Here is a 23,694-nt window from a genome sequence, read left to right on the forward strand (position 1 = left end):
GTGATATTGGTCTGTAGTTCTCTTTTTTTGTTGGGTCTTTACCTGGTTTGGGAACGAGTATGATATTAGCTTCATAGAATGAGTTTGGGATTTCTCTCTCTGTTTCTATTTCGCAGAAGTGTTTGAGGAGTATTGGTATTAGCTCCTCACTAAAGGTTTTATAGAATTCGTTGGTGAATCCATCTGGGCCTGGGCTTTTCTTTGTTGGGAGGTTCTTGATTACCCCCTGTGTCTTGCTATAAGTTATTGGTTTATTTAGTTGATTTATTTCTTCTTGGTTCAGTTTGGGCAGTTTATACTTCTCTAAGAATTGATCCATTTCTGTAAAATTATTGTTTTTTACTGAGTAGAGGTTCTGGAAATAGTTGCTTATAATTGTTTGAATATCGTGTGTACTTGTTGTAATTTTTTTCTGGTGGAGTCCCTGATTTTACATATATGAGTCTCTTCTCTTCTTTTTTTTGTAAGTTTTGCGAGGGGTCTGTCAATTTTATTTATTTTCTCAAAAAACCAGCTTTTAGTCTTATTTATTTGTTGAATGGTCTTTCTATTTTCAATCAGATTTATCCCTTCTTTAATCTTTGTGATCTCTCTCCTCCTAGTCATTTTAGATTCGATCATTTCTTGTTTCTCCAGTTCTTTTAGTTTCATCGTGAGGTTATTCACCTGCTCTGCTTCCATTCTTTTAATGTGAGTGCTGAGGGCAATGGTCTTGCCCCTCAGTATTGCCTTGGCTGTGTCCCATAGGTTTCTTTGTGATGTGTTTTCATTGTCATTGTGGCTTATGAATTCATTGATTTCATCTTTAATTTGGTCTGTGGCCTAAGTGTTGGATAACGGTGTGGGGTTTAACCTCCAAGAATGTGTGTAGCTTGTGTGGTAACCATTGTTATTGAGGGTTACCTTTAATCCACTGTGGTCAGATATAATACATGGGATGACGCCAATACTTTTGTATTTGCTGAGGTTCTTTGTGTGGGCTATGACATGGTCTATATTGGAGTATGATCCATGGGCTGCTGAGAAGAAGGTGTATTGGGGCTCTGTAGGGTGGAAGATTCTGTATAGATCTGTCAGATCCATTTGGGATATGGTGTTACTTAGGTCCTCAGCTCCCTTGCTAATCCTCTGGGTGTTGGATCTGTCTCTTGGAGAGAGTGGGGTATTAAAGTCTCCCACTATGATTGTGTTTGGGTCTATCTTGTTCTGTAGTTCTGTGAGAATTTGCTTGACATATGTAGGGCCTCTTTTGTTCATTGATTATCACCATGATGTCTTGATTTTGGATTTTTCCTTGTATTAAAATTTAGTGACCTTCTTTGTCTTTTTGAGTTGATTTTAAAGTCCAGCTTGCCTGAGATCAGGATGGCTACTCCTGCCATTTTGGTAGGTGCGTTTTCTTGGAAGATCTTGTTCCATCCTTTCATTCGGAGCCTGTTTTTATCCCTTGCTGTTAGTTGGGTCTTTTGTAGACAAAAGATGGCAACTTTTTGTTTGTGGATCCATTCTGCCAGTCTGCTCCTCTTTATCGGAGAGTTTATACTGTTTATATTCATAGAGATCAAGGATAAGAATGTTTTTTCTCCTTCCATTTTCTTTTTTTTTTTTTGGCCAGTCCTGGGCCTTGGACTCAGGGCCTGAGCACTGTCCCTGGCTTCTTCCTGCTCAAGGCTAGCACTCTGCCACTTGAGCCACAGCGCCACTTCTGGCCGTTTTCTGTATATGTGGTGCTGGGGAATCGAACCTAGGGCCTCGTGTATCCGAGGCAGGCACTCTTGCCACTAGGCTATATCCCCAGCCCCCTCCTTCCATTTTCTTGTTAGGGTGTTTTTCCTCTTTTTTTTTTTTTTTTCTTGTCTTTAGTGAGCTGCTCTTTCTGTTGGGCTCTGGCTGTTGTAGTTTCTTTCTGTTTCTGTCTGTGTGTCCTGTACGATTTCTGTTGGGTGGGGTTCCCCTCTTAGAATTCGCTGTAGGGCTGGTTTTTTATTCACATCATCCTTTAGATCCTCTTTGCTATGGAAAGATCTGGTTTTCCCCTCGAATATGAACTCCAGCTTCACTGGATATTTTATTCTCGGTTGGCAGTTGTTGGCCTGTAGAACTTGGATGGTGTTCTTCCATTCTCTTCCCGCGTGGTAGGTTTGTGTGGAGAGGTCTGCTGTTATTTGGATCCTCTTCCCATTGTAATAAATTTCTTTCTTTGCTTTGGCTACATTCAGAATTTTCTCTTTATTCTTGAGATCTGAAGTCTTGAATATTATGTACCTTTTTGTGGCTTTTCTGGGGTTTGGTCTGCCAGTTGTTCTATATGCTTCGGTTACCTGGATGAGGTCCCTTGTGAGATTGGGGAAGTTTTCTGCAATCACTTTATTAAAAATATGTTGAAGCCCTATGCTCTGGTATTTGGCTCCTTCTTCTATTCCAATTATGTGAAGATTATATCTCTTGTCTTTGTCCACTAGCTCCTGGATTAGTCTGCCCTGGATCTTTACCGTTTCTTGGATTGTGGTAATTTTCCGGTCCTTATCTGCTTCATCATCGTCCGAGAGAGATTCTGGCTTCAATATGGTCAATTCTTTGTGCTGTGGATTCAAGTGTGGAGTTTATGGATGTCAGGGAGCTATTTATGGTTGCCTGATCATGGAAATTTCTTCCTTTAAAGAGTTGTATTTTAGGTATGAGGGACAAGGTCACAAACAGTACAAGAAATGTATCCAATGCCTAACGTATGAAACTGTAACCTCTCTGTACATCAGTTTGATAATAAAAACTTAAAAAAAAAGAGTTGTATTTTATATCTATTTTTTCATGCATTTCACTTCTCAGGATGTTAAGGTCTTTTTTAATGGAGGTTTGCACTGTATCCATTTTTGCTTCCATTTCTTTCTTGGCTTCCTGGATGTCCTTTGAGACTTCCACTCTAAACTCCTAGAATTGTTTTTTGATTTCGTTTCTGAGGCTTTCCATCATTTCTGCTATCATAGTCTCAGTTGATTTTTTATTCTCCATCTCCTCTTTAGTCATGCTGCTTTTTGGGGCTGGCGAGTTGGCTTCCCCTTTGGTCCCGCAGCTCTGCACTCAGTTCTGGGGTCCTTGGAGCTCCTGCCATCTGGACTCTGCGATCCTGGTGTGACTTTTCAGCAGTTGGTTTGCTGGCGCCGGGTCCCCTTTCCCAGCCTGGCCCTGTTCGGGCCAGGGTCGGCAGGTGGGGGAGGGGTAGCCGGAGACTTTCCGGCTTCGTGCAGGCTTCAGGCTCTTCTTTTTTTGTTCTTTTTCATTTCCTGAGTTCCTCTGTTGCTTCTGGTTGTTGGGTTTGCTGTATTCTTGATGGGATGTTGGGTGCTGGAGTTCCCAGCTCACTATTCAGTTGGAGCAAGTTGGGATGCCTCCCTACTGTGGCAGCGCCATCTTTACTTACGTATTTTTCATGCAGACTTAACACTAATGATTCAACTCCTATAAACTGGGTCTAACATTAATTTGAATTGAGCAACTGTTTATTAAGCATCTTTCTCAGATCGTCTCTATTTTACCAGATGGGTCTGTAAAATTAGCAGTTTAGCTGGTACAAAGTAAGTGTACATATTTCAGAACTTCAAACCACTACCTAGCTTTTCTTGGCTGGTGTGCTTGTTAATGGTCCCCGGGACCTGAGGAGATGACTCCCAGTGGCTCTGTGGGTATTATCAGACTCTTGGTCCTCAGGACCTGAGGAGATGACTCCCAGTGGCTCTGTGGGTATTCTCAGACTCTCCTGATAGCTGATCCTACTGCCTCAGCTCTCCCCAGATCTTCTGTGTTTAATTTATTAATTTTTTTCCTGTACTGAGATTCCTCGTTTAGTTTTTATTTACTAATCTGTATCCTAAGAAGCATTTCATAGCCGTGTTGAAAGAATAATAGGACAATATAGAATAAAGGACAGTTTGAAAAAAAAAAAAGACTTGAACCCAAAGAGGGATCCCATTAGTCCAAGAATGGAGGAAACCAATCAAGTGTTAGGAAAAGCTGTAGTGAACAAGAGATTGGCCAATAGAGAAGTTGTAGGTGAGAGGGTGGAGGTGGTGATGACAGTTCAAACCTGGAGAGAACAGGTTATCACTTTAGATTTGTCTCTGAGTGGCTTCAGCACCATGGTTCATAGCCACTAGTTTCTGGAGAGCTGAGTAGCCTGTGCTTTATTATGAAAAGAGTCGTTGGTGAGCATTGTTTGCATCTTCAAATTCTAATGGCTCAGTTAAATTTAGTTGCATATTCAAAGTGTCTTTGTTAGACTATCTGGAGAGGGTAAGGGGAAAGAATATTTTTGTTTTTGTTTTTTGCCAGTCCTGGGGCTTTAACACAGGGCCTGAGCACTGCCCCTGGCTTCTTTTCGCTTAAGGCTAGCACTCTACCGCTTGTGCCACAGTGCCACTTCCAGCTTTTTCTACATATGTGGGGCTGAGGAATCGAACCCAGGGCTTCATGTATAGGAGGCAAGCACTTTACCACTAGCTAAGCCATATTCACAGCCCTGGAAAAGAATATTTTTAAGGAATATTGAAATCTTGTAAAAGTACCAGGACATTAGGGTGTATGTTTTGGGTAAATGTGTCTGATTCTTGTTCTTTTGTGGAAACTTGGAAAGAGAAAAATATATCATCCAATAAATCATGGGCAAATAGCCCAGTCCGGCAGTAATGAGTGAGCACATGAGAAAGAACTTTAGGATGAATGGCTTTAGCATTTAAACATTATCACTTTATTTTGGAATTATGAAGATTGTAGCAAAGAAGAGTTTATACATAACCACCTACTTGCATGTTGTGTGTGTGTGTGTGTGTGTGTGTGTGTGTGTGTGTGTGTGTGTGTGTTTGTGTGTGTGTTGACCTTAGCAATTGAACTCCGGCCCTGGGCTCTGTTCCTGAGGTTTTGTGCTACTTCTGGATTTTGGTGGTTGATTGGAGATTAGAATCTCATGGACTTTCCTGCCTGGACTGGCATTGAACTGAAATCTTCAGATCTCAGCCTCCTGAGTAGCTAGGATTACAGGTGTGAACCATTGGTGTCTGGCCTACTTGTATCTATATGGTTTCTTTCTCATGCATACTCAAATATTATAATGTTTTTATTTTTGAATCCTATTGTATATGCAGTCAAGTGGATAAAAAACCAGGTGATTATGATGCAAATCATATTTTGAACTAATTTCCATTTATAAAATTGGCAGTATTTTAAAATTAAAAGTGTGTAACTCAGAATCGAAAACTTTCAAAAGGTGAAGATTATCTGAGGCTCTGTTTTCATCTTACTTACCTCTCAAGTTCATTGCATTCTTTTTAAAAATTTTTATTAATTAAATTTTGTTGACAAGGTGTTGTGCAAAAGGGGTACCGTTACATAATAAGGCAGTGAGTACATTTCTTGTGATATCTTACACCTTTGTTTTTCTTTCCCTTCCCTAGATCAGGTAGGCATATATACAATATCCAGTGTACCAAAATCATATATAGTAACCACATAGGGTACGCCAAAGGAAATTTACCTAGGACTTTAAATGTAACGTCAACAATAGAATCTTCCTGTGTCCTTCTCTTGGAGTTGCTTTTGCTTATCCTTGTCTTATATGATCATGTGTACATAGCTGTTGAGCTGTTGTGATCCACTGATAGGTTTATTTTATACCTTTTTATTGTTTAGTAGTTGTTTTTTTTTAGATACATAATGTAAGGTTGCTGACCCAAACCTGTAGAAATGCCATTTGAAAACAAGTTTATTGTTTTGCAGACCTGGTCTCTACTGTCCCGGCCCCCCCGCCCTCCCCCGACCCTAAGAGTCATATATCAAGGAGGCCATGCCCCTTTGTTCTCTGTGTTCTAGGCTTGTCTCACTCAACATTATTTGTTCAAGTTCTGACCATTTCCCTGCGAATAACAATATTTTATAATTTCTAATTGCTATGTAGTATTCCATTGTGTGTATTCCATTGTGTATAGGTACCATACTTTTTGTATTCATTCATCTGTAGAGAGGCATCTGGGTTGTTTCCATATTTTGGCTATTGTGAATTGTGCAGCGATAAACACGGATGTGCAGGTGTCTTTTTGATATCCTGAGACCTGTTGTTCAGGATAGATGCCTAGGAGTAGTATAGCTGGGTCATAGGGTATGTCTATGCTGAGCTTTTTGAGGAACCTCCATACTGTTCTCCAAAGTGGTTGTACTAATTTGCACTCCCACCAACAGTGGAGAAGGGTTCCTCTTTCCCCGCATCCCCCTCCAGCATTTGTTGTTGCCTGAGTTCAGAGTATAGACCATTTTAACTGGAGTGAGGTGGTATCTTAGTGTTGTTTTTATTTGCATTTCCTTTACTGCCAGGGATGTTGAACATTTCCTCATATGTTTCTTTGCCATTTTTTTTTTCTTCTCTTGTGAAGTCTCTCTTTAGCTCCTTTGCCCATTTCCTAATTGGTTTACTGGGTTTGGAGGGGGGTTAGTTTTTTTAGTTCTCTGTAGATGACAGATATTGGGCCTTTGTCTGTTGCTGTGCTGGTGAAGATCCTTTCCCATATGGTTGGCTGTCTTTCTAGTTTGGTGGCTATGTCTTTAGCTGTGCAAAAACTTCTATTTGTCGAGTCTCTCCCCTATCTGTTGTGCCCCTGGGACTCTATTCAGGAAGTTCCTTCCTGTGCCTATAAGTTCTAGTGTCTCTCCTACTCTGTCCTTTAGTAGTTTCAAGGATTCAGGTCTGATTTTGAGGTCCTTGCTGTAAGATGGGTCTCTTGAAGACAAGAGATAGCATATTTTGTTTATAAATCCACTCTGTTGATCTTCTCCTCTTTATCGGAGAGTTTAAACCATTTGTATTTAAAGAGATCATAGATAGATGTGTTTTATCCCCTTCCATTTTCCTGTTAGGCTGTGTTTCCTCTCCCTTCTTTCTTGTCTTTATTGAGTTGCTCTTCCTGTTGGGTTCTGGCTATTTTAGTTTCTTTCTGTTTCTGTCTGGAGGTCCTGTATGTTTTCTGTTGGGTGGGGTTCCCCTCTTAGAATTCCCTGTAAGGCTCTTTTTTTTTTTTTTGTTCACATATTCCTTTAGTTTCTCTTTGCTATGGAAAGATATGTTTTTTCCCTCAAACGTAAATTCTAATTTTGCTGGGTATCTAAGTCTGTGTTGGCAGTTGTTGGCCTGCACGACTTGGATGGTGTTCTTCTAGGCTCTTCGTGCATTGTAAGTTTGTGTGGAGAGGTCTGCTGTGATTCTGATCTTTTTTCCATTATAGTATATTTCTTTCTTTGTTTTGACTGCCTTTAGAATATGTTTCTTGTTAAAATCTGAGGCCTTGACTATGATGTGTCTGGGGGTGTTTTTTCTAGGGTCCGGTCTGCTCGGTGTTCTGTATGCTTCTGTTATTTGGGTAAGGTTTTCCGTTTTGAGTTTGGGGAAATTCCCCATAATAATTCTGTTGAATATGTGTTGTATACCTCTGCTCTGATACTCCTTTCCTTCATGTATTCTGGTTATATGCAGATTATATCTCTTCTCCCTGTTCACTATCTTCTGGATTAGCCTGCCCTGGAGTTTGACAGTTTCTTGGAGTGCCATAATCTGCTGGTCCTTATCAGCTGAATCATCATCCAAAAGAGAGACTCGAGATTCAAGATGATCAATTTTTTTTTGATGTGGCTTTGAGTGTGGTTTGTATTGAGGGAAGTGAGCTGTTTATGGTTGCCAGATCAGCCCCATTGTGGTAATTTCTTCTTTTAATGAGTTGTATTTTGGGGCATGGGAATATGGCCTAGTGGCAAGAGTGCTTGCTTTGTATACATGAAGCCCCGGGTTCGATTCCTCAGCACCACATATATAGAAAAGGCCAGAAGTGGTGCTGTGGCTCAAGTGGCAGAGTGCTATCCTTGAGCAAAAAGAAGCCAGGGACAGTGCTCAGTCCCTGAGTCCAAGCCCCAGGACTGGCCAAAACAAACAAAAAAAAATAAAAAAAAATGAGTTGTATTTTGAATCTATTTTTTCATGCATTTCGTTTCTCTGGATGTTAAGGTCTTCTTTAAAGGAGGAGTAGACTGTACCTATTTTTGCTTCCATTTCTTTCTTTACTTCCTGAAGGTCCTTCTAGACTTCCATTCTAAACTCCTGGAACTGTTTTCTGAATTCGTTCCTGAGGCTTTCAAGCATTTCTGCTATCTTAGCCTCAGTTTTTAAAATTTTTTTATTCTCCATCTCCTCTTCGATCGTACTGCTTTTTGGAGCAGGCAAGTTGGCTTGACCTCTAATAAAATTTGTAATGTTTCTTTGTGATTTATGCATCTGGGATGAAGCAGTTATAGATTCTTGATTCCTTCTTGCACTCCCTTTCAGGGGCCTGTAGGTGGCGGCCTCGGCTTGGCTTTGTGCTGGTTTCTGCTGGTCCACAAGCGGGGACTTGTTTGTATACTGGGTTCTGCTGTTGAACCTTACTGCCCTATGGGTGAGCATGACTGTCTTGGTTGCTGCCAACACCTTTACCCTCACTGCAGTTAGGGGTAGGTAGGTTCTGTGGCTTTCTCTGTGGGACCGTACTCTGCTGCCGTACTGTGCTGACCCCTGTGAACCCCTGTTGGGGGTTCGCGGGTTGCTGATTCAGCGTGGCATGGAGACTTTTCTCTTTTTTGATTCTTTCCCTGCTAATTGCTGTGGGTCAAGAGAGCTTGCCTCTCAGATTGACTATTGCCACCGAGGGGCAGATTGCCCACCTGTGCGGAGTGCACCTATCAGAGCAGGTGTTGCTGCTGGGGGGGTCCCGCCCACCTGTGCAGAGTGCGCCTATCAGAGCGGGTGTTGCCGCTGAGGTGCAGCTTGCCACCTGTGCGCTTCCCGCAGGGGAGTGAGTATGGGACCCTCCTGCTGGAGGGCTGGAATGCTGACCCACACAGGCCCTCTGGGGGGTGCGTGCATGTGAGCTCTTGTGCTTCTTTTGGGGGACATGCTGCCCCGGATTGTTGGAAGGTGCTTGTGTCCTCTTGAAATTCTGCTGTGGAGGCGGTGTGTGTGGCCCCCAGCAGGTTCAAGTGTCTGGGTGTAGGTTGGTGCCCACAGACTCTCTGTGCCTCCGCTGTGAGGGGGGCATGTGCTCGGGCCCAGGTGACCCTGCTGGGCTGGTATTGCACACCAGCAAGCCTGTGACTGTTGTTCAAAAAGTCTGGGCAAACCAGGGTTCCTCAAGTGGAGGTCAAATGCCTACCAGTCCCCGGTTCCCTGCTGGGGGTGGAGGGGGCTGGTGCAGGCAACTTCAGGCTCCCCAGCTGGGGCTTTGGGGGACACTGGCCTAATGTGTCTTCCCGGCCCCTTTGTTGGGAGTTGCTCAGCCCACTGCTAGCTCCTGTGTTCTCCCAGGAGCTGTAGGTTCCTAGAGCTGCCAGATATGGGGCTCTTTTGTTCCCTAGGGGCAGGGAGGGGGAAGGGAGGGAGCTCTAGTTTCTTTGTCCCCTTGTATGAGTGTCAGGTTTTGGGTCTCTGCCAGAGCTGATCTCTCGTTTGGGTGGGGTGGGGGCAATGGGGACCTTACTGGTTCTGGGTTGTGTATGTGTCCCGCGATGGTATGGGATTTTCAGGGCTGGGGTGTGGTGATTGTTTGGTGGCAGCCCCGGCTCTATGTGTCCGCAGCACCCGGCTCCCTTGCTGATGTCTGGGCTCGTGCTGCAGGTTCCACGCTGCCGGTCCCCTGCCACCCTCTGGCTTGGTCCGGTCTGTGCAAAGTGGTCTGGGACCCGTGGAGCTCCTGCTGTCTGGTCTCTGCACTCGCAGTTGGACTTTTCCGTTGCTGCATCTGTGGTCCCTGATGATCTGCAGTCCTGTTCACCGGTGCTGGCTTACTTTCCCCGCCTGGCCCTGTTCGGGCCTGGGTGGGGGGGTACCCCGGAGATTTTCCGGCTCCATGCAGATTATAGTCTTTTCTTTCTTTTCTTTTTTCTCATTTCCTGTGTTTCTCTGTTTGTTCTGGTTGTTGGATTTGCTGTTCTCTTGATGGGGCATTGGGTGTTGGAGTTCCCAGCACACTATTTGGTTGGAACGAGTTGGGGTACCTCTTTATTGTTTCAGTGCCATCTTCCTTCCCCATTCTTCTTTTGTTTAGGTATTTGCATTATTTTATGAATAGTGGGTGTGAGAATATAGTGACAGGGTGAGTCCCTGCTGACCATTTTGATATATGTTAGTTTGAAAAATCCTAGTATTTGGGGCTTTATGTCCTATGTTAGAATTAATTAACTACTTAAAACTCATTTGGAATTTATGCCAGTTCTAGGGTCTTATGTTCTTTCTCAAAGCTGCTGCTCTATTACTTGAGCCATGCCTCTACTTTTGTTTTTTCTTTTGTTATATTTTTGCTAGTTAATTGGCGATGATTGTTGTTGTTGTTGTGGGTCTTGAATTCAGGGCCTGGGCACTGTCCTTTTTTTGCTCAAGGCTAGCTCTCTACCACTTTATGCCACACTTCAACTTCTGGTTTTCTGGTGGTTTGTTGGAGATGAGTCTCACATACTTTCCTTCCTGGCCTGGCATTGATCCTCAGATCTCTCAGCCTCTTAAGTAGCTAGGATTGTGGGTGTGAGCCACTGGCACCTATCAAGATAATTCTTTTTTTTTTTTTTTTGCCAGTCCTGGGGCTTGGACTCAGGGCCTGAGCACTGTCCTTGGCTTCTTTTTGCTCCAGGCTAGCACTCTGCCACTTGAGCCACAGCGCCACTTCTGGCCATTTTCTGTATATGTGGTGCTGGGGAATCGAACCCAGGGCCTCATGTATATGAGGCAGGCACTCTTGCCACTAGGCCATATCCCCAGCCCAATTCTTTGTTTTTTTAAAAAACAGTTTCATCCTTTCCTTTGCTTTCCCCAATCTTCCCTTCCTGTCCCTGTCCACAAGTTGCAGAGTAGATTCTTTTTTGTTTTATTGTTTTTCTTTCTTAAGATAAGATTCTTGAGGATTTCTCTGCCTAGGTTGGCTTTGATTCTCAGCTCTCAGCCTCCTGAGAGATAGGATTATAGGTGTGAGTCAATGCTGCCTTGTACCTCATTGAGAATTTAAAATGTGAAATATCACAGGAGGCAAAAGTTCATCAGGAGACAAGCACCTTTTCTCTTTATTTATCTTTACATTCCCAGCACGAGGCATAGACAGTGCTTGACCCAGCATAGGTGCAGAATCAGTAGATCAAATGAAAGTGTGAGTGAGTCTTCAACCTTCAGGCTTGTAGCATTCCCTTGCTTTTATTTTATGGCACTTTTCTCTCACTCCTAGAAATTTTCCTCTTTTAAATTAAGGAAGTAATTATCACATATTAGAAAATCTGGTGACATTTGTTATGAGTGACTCTATCATATAACTTGTAAATTAGTTCTGAATAAATTGTCCATGCTTGTGACCTTTATGAATTGTTCACTTTGGTTAAGCATAGTTTCTGTAATGACTGTAATGCATTTAAAAGCACCATCTCTCAATGAATGGTACCTGGAAGAAGCCAGCTGGGAAGAACAGGGCTGAGATTCCCAAGCAAGTGGGTGGTGAGACTCACTGGTGGCTCTCTGCTACGTTGGGCTCTGCACCCATACTTGTAGCTTTTCCTACAGGGGATGCCCAGTCTCAGCTGTCTTTTAGTCTTTAGGAATATGATGGGATAGAAAGAGCCAACTTTTTGCAAATTAAATTCTTCAGTGCCTGGAGAAAATGGTAACATTTAGAAGAACGTAAGGCTTTATTAACTGCTAAAGTAATTTGTACTGTTTTCTTTCATTTTATTAGGGAAAAAAGCTCCTGTTTTATTTAGTAAGGAAATGATCGAGTCAATGAAGGAAGGTTCAGTTGTGGTGGATCTAGCAGCTGAGGCTGGTGGAAACTTTGAAACCACTAAGCCAGGAGAACTTTATATTCATAAGGTATAGCAAAAAATTCTTCTACTTATGAATCAATTCTTAAATTTGTAGTGATTTGTTGAGGGTTGTATTTTCTTTTTCAAGTATTGGGTGTTGAATGCAGGGCTTCATGTTTGCTAGGCAGAGAGCTCTACCACTGAGCTCTAGCCTCAGCTCCCTGTGAGAGGGTGACATTCTTTAAATGTTTGGAGATATTGAGGCCTGAAACTTCAAACATTAAAATCAGGCATGTTTAGAGATTCTTTTGAAATAACATATTTATGTTTGAGTGCATGTGTGTGCGTGCATGCAAGTGTGCCTATGTGTGTCTCTATAAAGATATGACTTCTCAGCTGAGCACCAACTGTGGATGTGAACTGTCCTAGAAGGAATGCCCTAGGAAGAATGTGAGGTTGTGAAGGGTAGAGTGTAGGACAATAGACCACTGTGACTCCATGTTTTTTGTTTTATTTCATTTAGGGAGTAACTCACATAGGCTACACAGACCTTCCCAGCCGAATGGCCACCCAGGCCAGCACTCTGTATTCCAACAACATCACCAAACTCCTCAAGGCCATCAGTCCTGACAAAGATAATTTTTACTTTGAAGTGAAAGATGACTTTGACTTTGGTACTATGGATCATGTCATTAGAGGAACTGTAGTGATGAAGGTAAAGATGATTTTCTTCCTGTGCCTTTATAATTTGTTTAGGATTTCTGTTCATTAAGGAATTCTGTTTTAGTAAAGTGATATATTCTAACAAAGCACTGACATGTTGTGGTTATACCAGTAATAATTAAGAATGTAGAGTGACTAAAAGACACAATATTTCAGACTTAAGTATATACAACTCACTGAAAACACAGTGCTTCTTTTCATATGTTGGAGTTTTATTTATTTTTAAATTTAATTTTCTTGTCAAGGTGATGTGCAGAGGGGTTACAATTACATACATAAGGTAGTGAGTACATTTCTTGTTATACTTGTTACTCTCTCCCTAATTTCTCTCCCACCTTTCCTTCCCCTAACCCTCTGGAGTTTTTATTTTAATTGTTTCATGATCAAACTGAAGGGAGTTTCCATAATCTTACTACTGGATACATTAATTGATTAACAAATTAACTTTTTCCTCTTTTGTTCATTTATCTCTCTCTCATTTTATTATTTCTACAACACAGCACTTTTGAAACTCAGAAACAAACAGGATGAATAAAATAAAAATTAAGTGTTCTCCCCACTTGTCTGCTTATTTTAAGGGTTTGATTTATATTATTTTGTGTCCCAGGCATACACAGACTATATTGCAAAAACATATGTATAGTATAAAATTATATTAAGTTAGGTATATAAAATTATATTTGAAAGAACAATATTTTTCAGCATGCACTGTCCTTTGTGGTTTTGAGATGATAATTCAACTTTTTATGTGCTGTGAGTAATGGGTGGGGAGAAGCTTGAATTCAGGGCCTTGAGCTCTTGTTTACCAGTAGTGCTGTACCACCTGAGCCACAGCTCCAGTCTGGCATTCTTTGCTGGTTAATTGAACATAGAGCCTTAAGGACATTTCTGCCCAGGCTGGCTTCCAGCCTCTATCTTCTGGATGTCAGCTTCCTGGGTAGCTGGGATTATAGGTATGAGCTACGGTGCCCAGCTGACAATTGGACCTTACAAGAAAAATTTTATTTTCTAATCTCTGTCAGGATGGCAATATAATTTTCCCCGCTCCCACACCAAAAAAGATTCCTCAAGAAGCCCCAGTAAAGCCAAAGACTGTGGCTGAGCTGGAAATGGAAAAAGTAGCTGCAGTCACTCCTTTCATGAAGACAATGAGGATGGCTTCTGTGTGTACAGCAGGTGAGCATCTACCTAACAGACTTCATCTGGATTGTTTGAATTTTGTAAGTTACAAATTGTCAAAGCTAGCAAAAATGTGGTGTTCTATTCTTTTTCTTCTATCTGTATCGGGCCTGATGGCCCTGTCTCCGCACATTACTTATTCTACCTCTGAGAGGTTGGAGAGTGCATTGACCATCCTAGCCTCATCATAGCCACTGGGCAAGTGCTAGAGGAAAGGCATGCGAATGAACACATAGTTTGTTAAAAGGTTTCCTTTCATAGATGTTGTACCTATTACCATTAATATTCTTACCTATATTAAATATATTTATTTGTGATGAAGGTCCATTTGTAGTGGTGTTATATGCACATAAGTGTGTATCTAAGGGCTTTGTGTTCTGTAAATACCAGTTTTAATTATCTGTACTACTGGGGTGGAGACAAGGCATTTGAAGAATAATTTCTACAGAGTAAGGTACAGCTCTAGAACATGCAACTAACATTTTAAGTTACTAAAGAAAAAAAATGAAGACTTTAGTTTTGACCTGTTTCTTTACAATTTGTCCTCAGTTCTTGATTTTTAAATGCCCCTTCATGAAAACACTAAAGAACCATGGTAAAATAGTGAGAACTTTTCAGTATGGCACTGCCTAATTAGAAATTGATGTCTGTGTATTTGATTTTAAATTGGTTTCACTCTCCTAGAGCAAATTAAAAATGTTTAGATGTGCTTCATGCCAAAAGAAAAAATAAAAACAAAACAAGAAAGTGAACTATAAAGAACTGAAAGGCCCAGCGCAGGCACACAGAATTCTTGTAGCCTCAGCATCCTCCAGATTCCCTTGTGAGCCCAGATGTTAGGAAGCCGAATGTGTAACACTTCTTGAATAAAAAGCAAGTCTCAGCAAAATGACCCCAAAGGCTTCTGGTTGTGAATGTTGTGAATACATGGGACAATGTCCCTACTTGCACTCATTGGTTTAGGAAAAAAAAAACCCAAAAAACAAAAAACAGAGGAAGCTAGATTCGTGTGTTGTGGAGTAGTTTCCAAGTTAGACTTGTGAATTTCCATTTTTCTTTGAGATTCATAAGAAAAAATGCCAGGGCAGATACAATGATTTCTATTGGTGGAATCAAGATATATGGCTTTTAAACAGATTGTTAAATGATTGCTAAGCAAACTTTCACATGTGTAATATGATTTGCACCTTTGACACCCCACACGAAGGACTGTGGAGGATAGAAGTTCATGCTTCTTAATAGATGGGATTAGATTAATGGATAGCATCTAGTGAGTATACAGCATTCTGCTGAAGTTATTCCTTGTAAGAATTAAAGGAATGGGATATATGCTTCAGATGAAGGCAAGGAGAGCTAATAATTTTGTGGAAGAGGACACCAAAGCACAGGGAAGCTAAATAACTTATCTGAGGTCATACACTAGCAAGCCGCTAAATGAGGATTTGAACCAAACAATGTGACTTGACACACATGCTTAACCACAACCCTATCCAACTTCTCTGATTTTTTTAACTGGATGGTAACATGCTTTATTTGACTCTTCCTCTTGATAGTTAACAGACCATACAGTAGAACCTTGGAGATACTGCATGTGTTACTTGATTCACGGCTCCACTTTAGGCATTTTGGTGGTTAACTGGAGATAAAGGTCTTTTAGACTCTTCTGTTTGGGCTGGCTTTGAACTGTGATCCTCAGATCTTAGCCTCCTGAGTAACGAGGATTATAGGCATGAACCACTGGTGCCTGTCTGGAAAACTTCAGTCTTACTGAATGATTTAAAGTAAAACTTGATGTCAGTGTGTAGGTGTTCTAGCTTTGCCTACCAAGGAAAGTAGGTTCCTACTCAGGAAAATTGAATTCCAGCTCTGCCATAACTCAACTCCTTTTGTTTTTACTGACCACGAGGTAACCCTTTCTCTTGTTGCAGAACACCGTCCAAATGTTTGTGATTAAGGAAGACGATAATTAAAGATGTATGTTCAGCACTATTTGTATTCTGCACATTCTTAATTTAATTTGTATTTTTTTCTTTTCTTTGTAAAATCTTGTTTGCTGACTTGGTGTTGAGGCTGGAGCTGACTGTTTGGCCAGCAGTCCAGCCTAGACTCGGGAGCAATTGCAAAACTTCTGTCTTGGGTGGGTGGAAGCCATATGTTTTGGGGAGGTGCTGGCGTAAATGAAATCCTTCCTACTCTTTTTAAAGCTCCTCTTCCTCAGCCAAATCTGAGAGTGACATAAAATTGGCCTCATAAAAGTCCTGTCTTATAAAGGTTATGTCTTGCACAAGTACGAAGTGCTTTGTAGCTGCTCTATTTGTCTATAATTATGGAATATAAATGCTAGTATAAACATATGTGGCATTGTCAATGGAAGTTAAAACAGGGAAGAAGACAAAGCTATGCAGGGGAAATTGTGCAAATTGTTATTAAGGTGACTCATAAATCTCACTAAGTCTTTACAGTTTATCTGGGAAGAAATGATCAGAAAGTTGAGTTTTGACCAGTGTCTTGCTCTGTTGTCAAAAGTCTAAAGGAATTTGCTCATTGCTTGCAGGGGAATCTAATAATGACCTTGACTGTTCCACATGTTTGTGTGTGTATGCTTTTAATCTTACTGAGATTTATTGGAAATCACCATATGTATCTATATCTATATCTATATCTATTTTTTTCTCTTTCTGTAGGTCTCACTGGGATACTAGGTTTGGGCATTGCGGCCCCCAATTTAGCCTTTTCTCAGATGGTGACCACTTTTGGCCTGGCTGGCATTGTGGGGTACCATACTGTTTGGGGAGTGACCCCTGCTCTTCACTCACCTCTGATGTCGGTCACTAATGCAATCTCAGGTTTGTTTTTCGTTTGTTTACTGCCTCTTAGACTTTGATAGGCCTCTGGCCTCAAGGAGTGCTTTCATCAAGGACTATTAAAGTCAGTTCTTTCTAAAGTTGTTATGGATAACCTAGGGGCTCCCAAAGGCTAGTGGGCATGTGAAGCAAGTGGCTATGGCGTGGTTCAGTCTTTTGGACTGCTCCCATTTTGAACAATGTGGATCCACTGATATTTTTTTCAACTATGATTTCTTATAAAGACATTGATGAAATTTGAAAACCATTATTTCACAGACTCAGTTGCAGCATCCTTTAGGATATTTTCCTTGAGTCAACTAAACATTCAGCTTAGCAAGGATACATATCTGCAATAAGCTACACATGACATTGGTTCACCGTGATGCTTAGGGTTCAGGAAATAGTTGCCAGTCAGGTATCTCTTTGGTGCAAATTTGCACAGCAGTCCATGTAGCTGTGCACACGGTTGCTTAGAAGCTATTCTTGGCCCTCAGGGTTGGATTAGATGTGAAACAATGAGACTCATAGTAGACAGGCATCGGTATAGTTGGTTATCGCTTAGAAACTTATTTTGGTCATAGTTCCTGATTTCTGCAGGGATCAGATCGATTTTCAAGAGGCACTGAACTCAGGAAGCTCAAAACTATGACCTCCTGATCAGGTATTTATTGTTCCAGAGTTGGTTCCTTCCATTCCAGTTGCAAAGTGCCCGCCTGCAGCCACTTTTCATCACAAGCATTATTGCCATGTGAAGTGAAAGGGCAGATTCCTCTGCAGGAGGAAGGAAAGTTGGGTTAGCTGTTTGTATGCGGTAGTACTTCACATCAGAAAGGTATTAAGGTGTGTTGTCAACAGGCTTCATCAGGGAAGTTGTTTATATCATTTTGATGAAGTTGCCTGAAAGCTGTCTCGGGTTTTTGATGTGAAAACTTTCTCCTGCCTGAGTCTATGCATGAGAGGTCTTTGCACTGGTCATTCAAGGTGTCACTACAGTCATTCACCATGTTGATGTTTTCTGTCTAGGTTTGACGGCAGTTGGTGGGTTGGCGCTCATGGGAGGACAGATGCTTCCTTCTACAACTTCTCAGGGTCTTGCAGCTCTTGCTACATTTATATCCTCAATCAACATTGCAGGTACCTCAATGATGAAAGAAACCAGAGTGATATTTGTGACAGAGATATAACAAATAATATAAATCAGTGTAAAGCAGACCATCCTGATTTTAAGAATAATACCTTAAGAAAACCCACTTTACTCAGACCATAAATGTTCTTCATGAAGGAAAATTAAATGTTTCTGCCCATTTGTAATTATTAGAAACTTCTATTGATAAAAGAACAATTCCCATCCTTACCTCTAAGCATGCATGATGATGTTTTGTTACAAGCTAACTGGAAAGCTCTCAGCTGCATGCTTTTGCATTATGTTGACTTAGCACTATCACCATGACATCTATAAATAAATACAATTTTAGATAAAATTTTGGTCTTTTGCCTTATCACAGCCAGTGCTTATTCATGAAAACAGCCTAGCACACCATTCATATATGAGACTCACTTGATGCTATTTTGTAACTAAAAATTCTATCAAGTGTCCAAGAAACCTGGTGCCTGTTAATGTGGTATTTTTCCCCTTTATCATTTATTACAGAGTTTGAAAAATGGAGTAACCTATTAGAAAAAGTATTGACCTTTAGTCTTTTGCATTTTCAAGCTTTATGAATGGCTATTTACTTTTAGTCATGCAGAAATATTGGGTTTTGCATTCTGATAGCAAGTTTTCTTCCCAGATACAAGTAGGGTTTTTCCAAAACCCTTCTTCTTCTACTGTAGTGGGGTTGGCTTGAATATTAGAATTCCTTTTATCTTTGAGCTTCTAAAATGTTACCCAGAGAATATGTTCATAGGTGAAAAAGATATGATTAAAATTGAACAAGTTGTAGTGTAGCATTCTAAAGAAGAAAGAAAACTCACAATGCATAATGAGGTACCTGCTTGCATTTGCATTTCCTTTGTTTTGATAAGGTGGCTTTCTAGTGACTAAGAGAATGCTGGATATGTTCAAGCGTCCCACGGATCCCCCAGAATACAATTACTTGTATCTGCTTCCTGCTGGCACCTTTGTGGGTGGATATCTTGCTGCTTTCTACAGTGGTTACAACATTGAAGAAGTAAGAGTTCTTTTGAAAGTCTACTTCTTCTCTATTAGATTTAACATTATTACGACACAAATCCAAAATACTCAAGAAACATGGCTTTCTCAGGCAAATAAACTAATGACCCTGGAAATACTTTGTTCAAATGAAGCATTTCCATTCCCCAAGAATCAGCACTCTGCACTCCATAGTCAGACTTGCCTACTCACATGGGCGTACCTGTTTGCTCCCAAGTGTTGAGAAGCGTTGAGAAGGAATCAGTGCCTTTCTTATGTACTTGAAAGTATGCAATGAAATAATCAGTAATTAATTCAATTGGTTTTTTTTTGGCCAGTCCTGGGCCTTGGACTCAGGGCCTGAGCACCATCCCTGGCTTCTTCCCCCTCAAGGCTAGCACTCTGCCACCTGAGCCACAGCGCCCCTTCTGGCCGTTTTCCATATATGTGGTGCTGGGGAATCGAACCGAGGGCCTCATGTGTAGGAGGCAAGCACTCTTGCCACTAGGCCATATTCCCAGCCCCGATTGTTTTTTTTTTTTTTAGCCTGTATTTTTTCTTTCTTTTCTTTTTTGGTACTGGGGATCGAACCCAGGACGTTGCACTTGCTAGGCAAGTGCTTTGCCACTGAGCCACATCCCAGCCCTTCAGTAATTAATTTGAAACCTTTAAAATGAAGTATTATGAGTCCTTTCTCTGTTCTTTTTCTTCCTCTACTAATCCAGAACATCATCTCTTATGACCAAATGTTATGCCAATTCACTGAAAAAAAGAAAAGTTGTGTACTCTTAGACACAGTCTAGATGATCTTTAGAAGTTTTCTGCCAAAATATAATAGAGCTTCAACTTTCATTTGAACTCTGTATTTTCCATTATTTGAATGATAAAATCTTTTACTGAGAAGAATTGATACAGCTCTGAGGCCACGCCCCAGGACTGGCAACAAAAACAAAACAAAACAAAACAAAAAGTGGGGCTGGGAATATGGCCTAGTGGTAGAGTGCTCGCCTTGTATACATGAAGCCCTGGGTTCGATCTCAGCACCACATATAAAGAAAAGGCCAGAAGTGGCACTGTGACTCAAGTAGCAGAGTGCTAGCCTTGAGCAAAAAGAAGCCAGGGACAGTGCTAGGCCCTGAGGCCACACCCCAGGACTGGCAACAAAAACAAAACAAAACAAGAATTGAAACAGGCAGTTAGAAAAACCTAAATCTGAGTTCCTATCCCATTTGTTGATCATTTACCTTGGAGAAGTTGTATAATCTCTGAAAGCTTTGATTTTTGTAAAAAATGATTTTCTGAAAAACTAATGATTCTTTCCTTATGTAACTATCACAACACTAAGATACTGAATAAGGAGATTCTACGGTGGCACTGATGATGTCAGGGATGAGTTAGATTTTTTGTGGTGTTTGGTCAGGTTTAGTATTTTTAGGTTCCACAGTAACCTCACTAAATTTAGGTACTTTAAAATATGTAATTGTGCATCATTTCAAATCCAGAAGACACTAATTTACACTAACAGTATATTTTCAAGTATAATTTAAAGTATTTAATATGTTAATATTCCTAATGGATAAGAAAATATATTGAAATATTAGAAGAAGAACTTAGGTCTGTCCTCTTATTATTTCAACTTAACTTGTCTTTAGAGAATCATATTCTATAAAAGAGGACCTCTCCAAGTGAATAGACTGAAGGCATTAATAATCTTTGTCTCTCCTTCCTCAAAAGCTCATGTACCTTGGTTCAGGCCTGTGCTGTGTTGGTGCCTTGGCCGGTCTTTCCTCCCAGGGAACTGCTCGTCTTGGAAATGCCTTGGGCATGATTGGTGTTGCAGGAGGACTGGCAGCTACTCTTGGAGGCCTAAAACCAGGCCCAGAATTATTAGCTCAGATGTCTGGAGCAATGGCTTTAGGTAGTACCATTGGTAAGCACTTGTCTTTTATGTACTCGAAGGTTCAGAGATTTGAGTATAGTCATGTATTGCTTAAAAATGTGGATACACTCTGAAGAATGCATTCTTAGGCAGTTCCATCCTTATGCAATTTCATCCTTGTGCAAACACCAGGGAATTTACTTAACCAAACCTGGATGGCATGCTTATCACAAAGCTATGCTATATTGTAGATAGTTAGGAGATGTACTTTTCGAGGAGTAAGACTTTTTACAATTTGCAATTCAATTTTTGAGTTGAAGCTCAGTTGAAAGGATGAAATTTTCTGCATGGAAGTAACTTCTATACCTATCATCCTGTTAATCATTTTCATTCAAATACTGTTTTCCAAAGTCTTTCAACAGAATTGAAAACAGGTGACAGACACCTTGTATTCAGTTCTTATTTCCCTTTACCTAGTGTGTCCAGTTAGCTCATAATAGAATTGGAGATAGGAATACTTACCTCTATGACATAGAGCAGCTCTTTCCCCCCCCCCTTGTTAATTACAAGTAATAGCATGAGATTCTGCTTCATAACCCGTTAAGAAGTTGGAAAACACAATTGAGCAGAAAAACTACTGTTGTAATTTTAAGAGGTGAGCTGAAGCTATTACTAGTTTTTTAAAAGGAATTTTGTGAGATGTTTTAAAACAGACATTGTTAAAAAATTATGTAGCTTATTAAATACATTATATTAGAAACAAAGGTAGTAATACTAAAGACATAACTTTCTAATTAATTCACTAGACTTTATTATCTGAGCTCTGGAGGTTATTTATATCTGTGTCCCTGTGTAGAAGGAATGTGCCATGTAAAGTGTGATACTGTACATTTCCTCCCAGTTCTGCATTCTAAGGTGTCACACTGGCAGACTGTAATTATCTTTGATAGAAGCAGTTATGCACTATACAAATAAGCTCATGCTGCAAAATGTATTATTTAATCTCTTTTAAGGCCTAAGAAAATGATGGAAAAATGTGAATAATGCAACTGAAGCTTAAACTGTTTTGTGACTATAGCCATTATATTGTGACTAGTACAAAAAATTGAGCAAATAGTGTTCATGTTCTTTACTTTTTTTGTGAAACTTTATTATCTTGAAGTAGTTGTACCAAGGAATTGCTATTTAACAAAGCATTTATGAATACAATATATCTTGATCAACATCATCCCTTTCAACATTCAAATAGTCTATTATGTTCAAATAAGTTTTATCTGTTATTATACTGTATGGATTACTATAACATGACTATACTTCATAGTTGAAAGTTCCTGCCTCCTGTGATAATGAATTCATTCTATTATGGCATAACTTAGCATAAGACATTTCTATCATTTTCTTGGTTTTATATTCATATTTGTACAAATGTAAAACTGGTTAGTGTTTTTATAGAAAACACGTGCCAGGCCCTACATTTACAAATCTGTAAAGACTAATTAGCAATTAAGTGGAAATTTTAATAAATGCTATGAATCAAGGCTAATTGTATATTCTGTCTGCTAGTTGTGCTGTGCAAAATGCCATTCTATTCTTTTGCTCTATTACTTTGAACAATCAAAAATACAGCGGGTGTGAACAGCATAACACTTTGTCTTCAAAAACATCAGGAATGTTCCTGTATTTTAGAATTGTCATCACATTCAGCAAAGAAGTCACTCATGTGGTTAATGAGTGCAGTCACACACACATGCTACAACACGCAGTGGTTTGCTTACCTGTTACCATACTTGTTAATATAGTGCAAAAATCTGAACCAATATTTATGTGGGAAGTGCACTCATTCATGAATTGCAAACACTAGCTTGGCTGCAGGTAAAAGAAGTTATCAGTAGTCAGTAGAAGCATTCTGTGTAAGTCAACAATCTAAACAGAATTTGGGATAAAGAACAACATATTTTGTAATTTGAAAGTTGTGTGGATGCAGCTTCATATCAAACTCATATCTCATATGTTTACATGTACACAGTTTTGCCCACGAACATATTTAACAGTGTTAAATACCTACTAGCACTATATATGTCAGCTTTAGGCTTTATTTATGTATTTTTTTTACAGTTTAGCTTTGAGTGCTTTCTTGACAATCCCTAGAAAGGCACTTAAAGAACAATGGTTATATTGTGGGTGGATAGTGGGAAATTCTTTAGACATGATCTGAGCAAATATTCTGATGTCTATTCCTTCTATTTATCTTTCTTATATGTTTCCTATAGCTTTGAAACTTCAAAGCCTCCTAATTAGGCATTCAGTACTGAGTTTTGCATTTCTTTGCTTTTGGACTTGGTTTCCCTCTACCCACCTGAAAACCTTTGCCACCCTCTCACCCCCCATATTGTAGTTGTTACTTATGTGTGCAGGAACAAGTACTAGCTTTGGAGAAGGTCTGGAGTATACATTCAGTGGGGAGAATGTAAGGAGATCTAACTGAAGCTTTAAGTAATGCAAGGAAGCTTGTGCTTAGGACAATGTTTGGAGTTCATGAGAGGAAGACGTATGTATTGATGCTGTATGTTTGTGTTATTTGGAATTGGGCCTTCAGGATTGAGAAAACAGACTACTTTGAAAGAGAATATGTCTATATCTATCTCCAGTGTCTTTATCTTCTATATAACCCTTGTCCCAAATATTTAGCCCATGCTAGGAACTAGGTGATATTTATTGATGGAAACCTTGTGTGATTTGTTTTGGTTGCATCTTAAAAGTCTATCAAATTTTAATTTCTGTTTGACCTTTATTTCCCAACAGGATTGTCAATTGCCAAACGCATCCAGATTTCTGATTTGCCTCAGTTAGTGGCTGCTTTCCATAGTTTAGTGGGTTTGGCAGCTGTACTTACTTGCATATCTGAGTACATCATAGAGTATCCACATTTTTCTGTGGATGCAACAGCCAATCTCACCAAGACCATAGCTTACCTTGGCACTTACATTGGTGGAGTCACCTTTAGTGGGTCTCTTGTTGCCTATGGAAAATTGCAAGGTAAGTGAGTCAGTATGATGTAGAGATAAATGTCTATTGTT

The 23,694-nt window shown here is 40.2% G+C and overlaps 1 protein-coding gene across 4 annotated transcripts in view; it reads left to right on the top strand.

Annotated features, from left to right (window-relative positions):
• The window catches only part of Nnt (nicotinamide nucleotide transhydrogenase), a 107,902-nt gene that overhangs the window by 48,537 nt on the left and 35,671 nt on the right, over positions 1 to 23,694 (top strand). For all 4 annotated transcript variants that reach the window (XM_048368472.1, XM_048368474.1, XM_048368473.1 and 1 more), the window contains exons 8-15: positions 11,772 to 11,905; positions 12,362 to 12,553; positions 13,584 to 13,737; positions 16,425 to 16,586; positions 17,610 to 17,720; positions 18,612 to 18,757; positions 20,473 to 20,668; positions 23,420 to 23,653. In XM_048368472.1, coding sequence (XP_048224429.1) covers positions 11,772 to 11,905; positions 12,362 to 12,553; positions 13,584 to 13,737; positions 16,425 to 16,586; positions 17,610 to 17,720; positions 18,612 to 18,757; positions 20,473 to 20,668; positions 23,420 to 23,653 — 1,329 coding nt within the window. The remainder of the gene's footprint in view (positions 1 to 11,771; positions 11,906 to 12,361; positions 12,554 to 13,583; positions 13,738 to 16,424; positions 16,587 to 17,609; positions 17,721 to 18,611; positions 18,758 to 20,472; positions 20,669 to 23,419; positions 23,654 to 23,694) is intronic.

Source organism: Perognathus longimembris, chromosome 19 (assembly GCF_023159225.1).
Source record: "Perognathus longimembris pacificus isolate PPM17 chromosome 19, ASM2315922v1, whole genome shotgun sequence".
In the NCBI taxonomy this organism is placed as follows: domain Eukaryota; kingdom Metazoa; phylum Chordata; class Mammalia; order Rodentia; family Heteromyidae; genus Perognathus; species Perognathus longimembris.